Raw genomic sequence first — 10,358 nt, 5'->3', positions numbered from 1 at the left:
AGGAGGGAGTTTGCAGTGCCTTGCTGGCTTTGGAGAGGCCAGACTGGAAACCAGCAAGAAGCAGGGGAAACCATGACAACCATGACAGCCAGCCTTGGCAACCGCGCTGGCGTTCTCACAGTCAGAGCCAGACCAGTGGCTCAGCAAAGGGTTAATCTCAACGCAGCGATAGAGACAGAGACAGAGACAGACATCGAGAGAGGGCTGGAGAGTGGGAAAGGTTAGAGAGAGAGGAAGAGATGTGAAGTGAGGAAAAATAGAGAATGGTGAAAACAGCAAATTTGGAAAGTGGAGCGAGGTTTAATATTGTTGTTTTTGTCTTGAATGGCCCTTGTTGACCAAGGCATGGCGGATGGTATTGGGTGCCGGCCTCAAACCCCCCACAGATTAAGACTTTGCCCATAAAGATGTCTACTGGTGACACACAATGCATATATAACTGAGGCAACGGTGCGAGGTCCGTATAAAAGTGGCAATTTTCGGAGCGGCGGCTAAAAGGAGAGACGGTGCGTTTCAGACCACATTCTCCCTGCTCTGCCCGGAAACTCACACCGTGAAATTCCAAAATAACCCGAGGTGACAACGCATAACACAGCACACGGCCTACTGTCAGGCCAAAGCGCAGGGAGGAGGAGGAGGAGGAAGGGCGGGACGGCGGGAGAGAAAGTTGTGCCCGGTGTGTGTGTGTGTGTGTGTGTGTGTGTGTGTGTGTGTGTGTGTGTGTGTGTGTGTGTGTGTGTGTGTGTGGATGCAACAGAGGGATAAAATTGACGAGCTCTCTGTCATCTCAACCCCATTCTCCTCGCTTTAGAGCAGGCGAGTGAAACACTGACACTGGATGCGCTGAGTTAAGGCCCAGAGGAGGATAAGATGCAACCTGCCAAATGAGCCCGAGGAACACACACTCACACACACGCACACACGCGCACACACACACGCACACACACGCACACACACACACACACACACACACACACACACACACACACACACACACACACACACACACACACTCTCACACGACTAGATATCAGCTGGGATTTTGGTTAATGTCTGTCAAACTTCCACCATCGCTCATGATTGTTTCTCAATTATTTCTTGTGTGTAAATATCTTATGACAACACCAAACGTCATCCCCAAAATATGGTCAAATGATCAATCACGGGGTATTTCTCAAATATCGCAAGGTTCGATTTTTGATTGATTTGTGATTGTGTCACTTGTGAACACCTACATAAACGAACACACACAGCTGACACAGCTGGAATCCCTCCGCTGTCCTCCCACCTATAGACTGCCGCTTTAGAGGTCAGTGGTAGAGGGGTGAAATCAGCAGGGGACGGTGGGAGGGAGGAATAATGAAGAGGATGATCAATACACTGCCTTAAGTAATAACCTCCAGCGCAGTCCAAACGGTCAAGACCACTTCACGCATTCTCGCACCAAGGTTTCTTCATCCTCCTCCTTCCCTCTCTTCTTCTCCTTCCCCCTCCTCCATCTCCTCCCCCTCAGTTCTCCGCCTCTTGCCCCGCAATTAATCTCTGAAAATCGTTGGCTACATACATTCCTCCCGATCGATGCGGTTCCAGCGAGGTCTTGTCTGATTTACCACATGGCTGAGTCCCTATATGAATCTTGAGCGGCATGGGCGAGCCAACGAGCGAGAGGGAGAGAGAGAGAGAGAGAGAGAGAGAGAGAGAGAGAGAGAGAGAGAGACAGAGAGAGAGACTGGAGAAGTGAGGAGGATCAGATGCACGGGGAAACGGTGGAGCCCGCCCAAAGTGGTAGACGGCGAGAAAAAGTGTCCACGGCCTCTTTCGTGTTTATTTTCATTATAGACCCTTGCGTCGGTACATTTCCCTGTTTGTGCGCATGTATACCATTGTTTGTTTTGCCTCCTCGCCGCGTCTAGAAATGGACTCAGCTCTAGCTCTCGGGCAAAAGAAAAAAAAAAAAAAAAGCGCCAAAACAAACAAACAAACAAAACAGGCACATACATATTCGTTTAAAGCAAAAATCTGCGAGGGCCTAAACCCGCCGCGCACCACTTAGACTTCATTCGAGCGCTGGAGGAGCAGGGCTCTGACTCGGGCCAGACGGTCAAACAGCTGAGGCCTGGTTCAGTGATCCACAGCTGGCATCTGCCAGGAAGTCGGGGGTGCTGTGTATGGGTGGTTTGTGGGGTGGGGGTGGGGGTGGGGGGTTGGTTGGGGTGGGTTGAAGAGAAATCCAGCTCGTCGCTCGGACCTCCTCTGATCTGAATCTCTGAGCAGAAATTCTGTGAAATGGGTCACGCACCGCACGGTGGCTCCGTCGCATTTTCCCACTAACTTTGCGTTTCCGAAGGCCACTCGCTGCCTTAACCACCGGTTTTCTTGTGAACAGGGCGAAAATGGACACCTGCGTCCGTCATCACGCGGCTGATAGTATCGGCGGTTTTGTTATCTGGGAACACCTGTGTCACAGACACACACACACACACACACACACACACACACACGTTCCCAGAGTTTCTTGTGGTCTTGCAAAGTGGTTTCCATTGACGGAATTGACGAGGCTTCCCCTCCTCACTTGTCATCATCAGGACTATCAAGTGCTGGGAAACAATATGGATTTCTTCCACCGGCCAGAAAATCTTTAAGAACGTCCATTGATCTTCTCCACCTGTCACCGGCTCGCCAGTCATCAATCAACATCAAATTAACGGTTTTTACATTATGTCGTATTGTACAGGGGCACTGGCAGACGTCGCACTATTTATTTATTAATTAAGTGAGCCGTGGTGTATTTGTGTAGGTTGATGTCTGTGTGTGTGTTTGGACGGGGAATAAGCACAAGCATGCATGCAAACGGGTGATGCCATATGAGTAAGCAATAAAGACCTTGGAGGCACACACACACACACACACACACACACACACACACTCCTGAATGTGTCCTGTGGTATCTGGACATTAGCAGCAGGTCCTTTGAGTCCTGTAAGTTGTGAGGTGGGACCCCCGTGGATCAGGCTAGTTGTTCAACACCTTGAACTCTTTGTCATGTTCCTCAAACCATTCCTAAAAATTTTTTTGCAGCGTGGCAGGGCGCATTATCCTGCTGAGAGTGGCCACTGCCGTCAGGGAATACCACTGTCATGAAGGGGTGTACAGTACTTGGTCTGCAACAATGTTTTGGTAGGTTGAACGTGTCAAAGTAACATCCACATAAATGCCAGGACCCAAGGTTTCCCAGCAGAACATCGCCCAGAGCATCACACTGCCTCCACCGGCTTCTTCCCATAGTGCATCCTGGTGCCATCTCTTCCCCAGGCAAACAACGCACACGCAGCCATCCACATGATGTTAAAGAAGACGTGATTCATCAGACCAGGCCACCTTCTTCCATTGATCCGTGGTCCAGTTCTGACGCTCACCTCTTGACAGGTGCCATTGGAACGAGATGTGCAATGTTATTCACTTCACCTGTTGGTGGTTTTTAGTGTTGTGGCTGATCGGTGTATATACACTAGGGATGCAACAGTACACAGTATGTTATTGAACCGTTCGGTAGGCCCCCTAAGGTTCAATACGCACACGTGAACTACAGTATTATGGTATCACGGTAGAAGTCCACCAAACACATTGCTATCATATCCACTGTTGAAGCTCCACTGGCCACGTCAGCCGCTCGGGGTCCGCACGGCATTTCTCTATTTTTGGCCACGTGCGCCTTTTCCATATAAACACGAGATAAAACTACATAGAAATGTTTTGTAAAGAGTGCAATCAAAACAAATGTGTTTTATATAAGTCTACACTGTACCAGAGACCTACAGCTGCTGTCGGATCTGCTTATTGATCGAGACCTGTTTTAAATACAACGGCAAAGCAAGACAAGCCAAGGCAAGGCAAGTTTGTTTAAATAACACATTTCAACAACAAGGCAATTCAAAGCGCTTCACATACCAAGAACAAACATATATTACAACTACTCCGGGGTTGAGGTGTCAGAAAATAACCCCCTGGAATGGCCATGTCCCTTTTTATTATGAATCTCTCTCTCTCTTTCTCGCTCTCTCTTTCTCTCTCTCTCTCTCTCAGCTCTTTTGTCGGAACAAAGGGAGCCCGGTATCACTGATGAGCCGTTGTTTTCTTTTTTGCCAAGTTTTACAACCCACCAATGAACATGAAATCCCCCCTCCCCCCGTCATACACACAGAGACGGCACGCAGACTACTATGACCATTACTTACACCTTTTAACTTTTTTTTTTCCTTAAACATAAAGATACTGAATCCGTACCGTACCCGTGGCCCTAAGACCGTGATATATAGCGAGGCGTGGGCCCACTGTACCGTTGCATCCCTAATATACACCTACAGAGTTTAAACAAAACAGCAGAACCAGTAGTCCTGAACTGGACAGGCATTTCACTGACACGTCGACAGCAAAAACAATCGGAATCTGCCATAAATGCCCTGCAGCCTAGTCAGCACCACTTCAAGAATGTTCAAGTAGAGAGAGAGGGAGAGAGAAAGACGGAGAGAGAGCGAGCGAGAGCGAGAGAGGTAGCGAGCGAGAGAGAGAGAGAGAGAGAGAGAGAGAGAGAGAGAGAGGGAATCACAAGCTGGCTTGTTGTCAAGTGAACGGTCAATACAAAAACCACTAAAGCAGGGTCAGTTTGATTCCCTAAATTGAACTCAAAGAAACACGGGCCCACAGTACAAATTTCAACTTTCCGACGGTTAAGTCTTGGATTGCGGTGGATTGAGTCAGATTAACGATCAGCAGTGTTTCCCCAGACAATAGGCCTCTATTGTAAGGTTGGGTACCCTTCCAGAACATTTGCAACCAGAACAGCCATAAGATCCCGAATAAAACATCCGTCCATATTATCTTGGAGCAATAAGAAAATGGACATTATAAAGTAGATTAGAATCAGTGTTGTCACTGTTGCCACACAAAGTATTTTATTATTTAATCTTTATTTCATGTGTTTGCTCAAAACAGAAGTTATAATATTGTAACTGGTCAAAAAATGGTAACAATACTCATTAACAGGAGAATCTTGTTTTTATGATAGTGTCTGAGAATGCATGCAAAATTGCCTATTTCTAACTTAACGTTGAATAATAATTTAACCATCACGTATGGTAGCGGGTGTTATGATTGATTGGAAATTCCATTTGATCGTCATGATTTGATCGTTTTGAACTCCACTGGCAGGCCGAATAGGCGCGGCAATAGCAGGGCACAAAGGATTAATTTAAGCGCGGAACGGCCAAAAGGGTTTCTACCTACGCAGTATGGAATTGTTTTTGGATTCACCCAAAAAAAAAAAAAAAAAAAGAATCAGACAGGAGCCAAGGGATGTTAATATGCAAACATTGCAGGTTTGCCTGGGGGGACGGGGGGCGGGGGAGGGGGGGGCCGGGGGGGGTAACACAACAAACTTACTCAATCGACTGCAAAGAAAGCCGAGGAAGGTTATGTGCTCCAATGTTTCGTGTAATTACTGTGAAAATGAAACAACAAACAGCAACCCCGAACCCTCTTAGCCCAATCATTTGAAAAGGTGCGCTGCTTACGATCAGAAAAGAAAGCGTGTCAAGGGGTAATGTGGCGTGTCACATTATCCATGGCTGAAGACGTACCTCCGATGGAAACGAGTGAAAACAAGACATTCCAGAGATTGTCATCAGTTGTCTTCCGATTTATTTTACTAGTTGTACCGTGTAAGGTATTTTTGTCGGTTTTGTGGTGCGGGAACAGAATGGCGATCTGCTTTTCCTAGAGAATCCAAAATGTGACGTTGAATAAACTCAAATTAAAACCGGCTTTACTCGGTATCCATCCTCTCTTGAAAGATTTCACACGGAGGTGTCAACGAGGTTGCGCTTTCAGAACTTTGACGGCGGGAGACGCTTCGCCCGGCGCGAAAACGTCTCAAAACATTGCCGTCACATCAACCGCCCCGGCCAACACGTCAACAGGCACACCGCGGTACAAGCTGTACGAGCCATCAGATGGTCACAATGGCCTGGCCAGGTTCCGGCACTCAAGCAGAACAACTCCATCAGTAGCTTTAAATGGTCTTTATGGTTCTCTGGCCTCAGCCCCAATCAGGAGCCAGCCATGCGGACAGTGCATCGCCGATAGACTTTCCCCCCCAAACCCCCATCCCCAGGCCCGACCGCACAAGGAGGCAGGGGGGGGACCCATGGCATCGGAGAACCTTGTAGAGAAGCAATGAACCCATAGTGAGAGATGGGAGACAGATAGGAGACCGTGCCAGTCTAGTCCTCTGTGTATCATGGTGGCACTGGAAGCCAAGTCAGTATCTGAAGAGCGAGCTCGTGTTGCAACTGGGGATTGCCGCGCCGGCTAAGTCGGAGTGGCCCAGCCGATGCCTCCTTGGGCCACGTGAGGACGTGAGTGACCACCGAGGGGAATTTGGCTGCGTGGGGGGATTAGAGCGGCAAGCCAATGCTGAGCCACTGCACTGGCCATGTGTCCCAGTGTGTGTGTGTGAGTTTCAGGACGAAGCCTAATCACTTAATGAACATTGAGCAGTAACACTCCTCTGAGCAGGACGGTCAGATCAACCCGAGGCCTGCCTGCTCTCCCTCTAAGAATACCAGCCAATCCAAGCCAGCAGTGGACACACAACCGGCTGAACAGACCCCTGACTGCCGCCCTCGACAGAGACACTCCACCCCACCCCCATTTGGCTGCATGGCGTCCGGGAAGGAGATCTGACAGATTAGCAAATGGTTAATGGACGAATGGCATATTATGCACTGTCATTAATCTGAATGGCTTTGGCCCAGTGCACCAAGGGCACGGCAGTATCCGAATCATTCTTCTCAAAGAAAATACAAACACTGACACAGACATAACAATGGCCTCGCTCAATATTATTGCAATTCAAAAGACTGCAATCCAACTCAATTACTGGGTAGGAAAAGAGACTGACAAAGTATTGAAAGCTGTTAAATGGCTATTGTGGAATTTTGAGTTCAAACGCTGTAAATGACATCTTGTTAGGAAAAGTCTGTTAAACCATAATTGATGATCAGCCTCTAAATTAACACCTTAGAGTGCCCTCCAAAGGCCATGGATCAGGGATTGTGGGGAAGCGTGCACGTCAAACATGCGTCATAAATGCAACCCGGTGGTTCTCCATAATGACATAGTTTGTAAATGCATATTAAACCGTGTATCACTTCAGTGCATTGCACTGGCCACGGTTTGCAGGCCACGGCTCCACTCCTCTGCCCAAAACCGCTATTGGACAGACAGACCTTGGCGCTCTCTGAAGAAAGCCGAGTCCGACTACAGCTGCTTTTGACAAGGTCCTTGTTGTCTACACAAATCACACAGCTATGGAGTCTAGCCAAGTTGTTTTGAATTCTCTGTGGGCAATGATTCCTCTCCGAAATCGCCGATTGGTATTTGGCCTGCCAACAGCACAAACGTCTACCCAGTATTTTCTCACTGGATATATTCAATGTAAAATTCCACTCTGAAAGCCAGATTTTCACTCCGAAAAGGTAGAGTAGTAACACCTACAACTATGCCGTGTCACATCGTGAACATGAGCTCCTGAACTGCCTATTGCGGCTCATTTGAAGATATCCATGAAACGTGCTGTGAAAATGACTTGTGCAGCAGACAGAAAAAGCACCATAGGACAAAAAAGGACAAACCACTTGATGAATTAACACATTTGATGGGCCAGGTGACCGAAGAAGACCAAGCCACTCATTGAGAGAAAGCCAAGAGGAAAATGTCAACAGCCAACAGGAACGCATACAGTACACACACACACACACACACACACACACACACACACACACACACACACACACACACACACACACACACACACACACACACACACACACACACACACACACACACACACACACACACACACACACACAGCATCTCAGCATGACCAGCTGGACTGGATGGGGAACGAAACACCTACTGTAGCTGTTTTGGACAACAGATGGGGGTAAAGTCTTTCCGATTAAAAAAATAATAAAAAAAAGAGTGGCAAGGAGAGGTTAGCAGCGAAGAGGGAGACCTGCCTTGCACTCTCTCCAACCCTCTTTCTCTCCTCTCCGCTCTCTCCTCTCACTCGCTCCTAATGAGCGGCTGGCTCAGCGAGCATGCTGCATCGCCTCCTTCGCCACATCTCTTGGCAAAGGGCTGTGCCTGCCTTTCTGGTCGCACGGCTCCGTCGACTGCATCCACTTGACCACGGATGAGTCTGACTCTGCAAAATGAGTGCATGGCCCTATAAAAACCTATATGCCTCTTAAACGTGGGGTTCGGGGACCACCAGAGGTCAAGTCGAGAGGTATCAGGGGGTCCCCAGCGCAATGATTAATAGTTAAACTTTCAAACCATTATTTCCTTTACAAGTTATTAACACTATTATAGAATGTACATTAATGACTGTTTTGACCAGATTCACTCTGATCTCCCTAGCGACAGTATAGCCACTAAATCATATCTAACAGTTAAAGGTCTCAGGGGTCCCAGAGACTACATTTTATCGAATGGGGTTCACGGCCTAATGCGTCAAATTGAGGGTCCTCGACACGAAAAAAAGGCTGAGAGTCACTGCTCTTAAACAGAGATGCTATGAATGAATAACTTCCATAGTTTGTTTCTTTCTCTAGACCCGATCAACTTTCGACTTTCACCGAATTGCAGTGTCATTGATTTCACTGGCGAGGACATGAAGGCTGTTGCATATTCCAGAGGACGCACGTCAACCTGCACAATGACTATAATCTTTAGATCCACTGATATAACGTGTCATGGTGGGATGGACTCCCATGCATGCAAGCAGTGCAGCCAGAGACAGTAGGAGGAAGGTAGGGCGGCCTGCCTGCGGACTAAGAATAGATCAAGGTATCAGGCAAATCAGGATTAGCGACGTTGTGGACAAATCACAAGACACGCACACGCACGCGCGCGCACACACACACGCGCACACACACACACACACACACACACACACACACACACACAGGGGTGGAAGAAGGCGAGAAGTTCATTTCAGTGACCATCATGGACACACACACACACGCACACACACACACACACACACATACACACACGCACACACACACTTTAGCTCCATCCTCCAAAGCCCCCTGTCCCACAAGCGCAGCACCATGCGCACCATCACAACCACCATAATAAAAAACCACCTCCAATTCCCAAATGATGGGGGAAAAGCGGACCGACCTGTCTGTCCCTTCCCGAGCGTCTTCTCCAGGCGGTAAGGTCCCACATAATTGGCGTGCTGGGCGCCGCTGCCGTCCTTAGCAGACGATGACATGTCTGTCCGTGGGAAGGAGAGACACTTTTGAGACGAGCACAGTCGCGGTTATTCGGAGAACAACGCACTCCACAGCCGCCTCCCGCCGCTCTGCCGCTCTGCCGCTCCCGCCGCTCCCGCCGCTTCTGCCCGCTCTCGCTCTCTCTGGTTCTCTCTCTCTCTCTCTCTCTCTCTCTCTCTCTCTCTCTCTCTCTCTCACTGTCGCCTCTTTCCTCTCCTCTTTTCTCGCTGCAGACGAGCCGCCGGTGCTTCAGGAGGATCCGGATACCATCGCTGGGGGAGGCTGCGCCGCGCCGCGCTGCGCTGCTGAAGGTCTGCGGGAGAGCCGCTGGTGTGTGGAGGCGCCGGGACCGCAGCGGCGAGTTAGCGATGACGGACAGGTCGTGGAGCCAATCAGAGAACGCGCCCCCCCCCCCCCCCCCCCGCCGCATCGCCCACCTTGTTGCTGGAGCAACTTCGGGGCTTTAAGTTGCGGCTTTGTCAAATTGCTTTTTTCGTTGTATTATTATTGTTTTTTTTATTCTTTTCTATTTTCATGTCATTGTCATTTTTATTGTCACTTTTTCCCTCGATTTTTATTTTCATTGTTTCAGGTTTTTCATATTATTATTATTATTATTATTATTATTATTATTAAGTCAAAGAAAAACTAATAAGCAAAAAAAAAAAAACACGAATACAACAGACTACAGATTCAATTAATCTGTTTATTTATATAGCTCCAAAGTGCTCTCCAACAATGATGGAAGAGATACGGACACGTTTTTTTTCTTTTCTATACTGTTCTATATTAAACCCTCTAGGAAGAGTCGACAAGTCATCCAATGACTAAACGACCCACTCTACCTCCTGAGCCACTGCCCCCAGCTGACGCGGGAGCCCAATTCCAATTCAAGGATGCAATTTCAATTACAAAAAAAAAAATTTACAGGCACAAAAATAGAAAACACTACGGTAAGAAGTCAATCACAGTTGTAGGCAAGGAAGTAAAAGTAGGTTTCAAGCCAAAGCAAAA

The 10,358-nt window shown here is 48.1% G+C and overlaps 1 protein-coding gene across 1 annotated transcript in view; it reads right to left on the bottom strand.

The window, feature by feature from the left end:
- brsk2a (BR serine/threonine kinase 2a) overlaps positions 1–9,343 on the bottom strand; it is a gene marked incomplete at both ends in the record, with an annotated part of 201,978 nt that extends 192,635 nt beyond the window's left edge. Inside the window, one exon of the mRNA XM_080001763.1 lies at positions 9,250–9,343. Coding sequence (XP_079857889.1) covers positions 9,250–9,343 — 94 coding nt within the window. The remainder of the gene's footprint in view (positions 1–9,249) is intronic.
- Between the last annotated feature and the right edge of the window lie 1,015 nt (positions 9,344–10,358).

The sequence above is a fragment of the Zeus faber genome (genome assembly GCF_960531495.2).
Source record: "Zeus faber genome assembly, chromosome: 6".
Taxonomy (NCBI): domain Eukaryota; kingdom Metazoa; phylum Chordata; class Actinopteri; order Zeiformes; family Zeidae; genus Zeus; species Zeus faber.
This window is presented reverse-complemented; position numbering and strand designations above follow the sequence as displayed.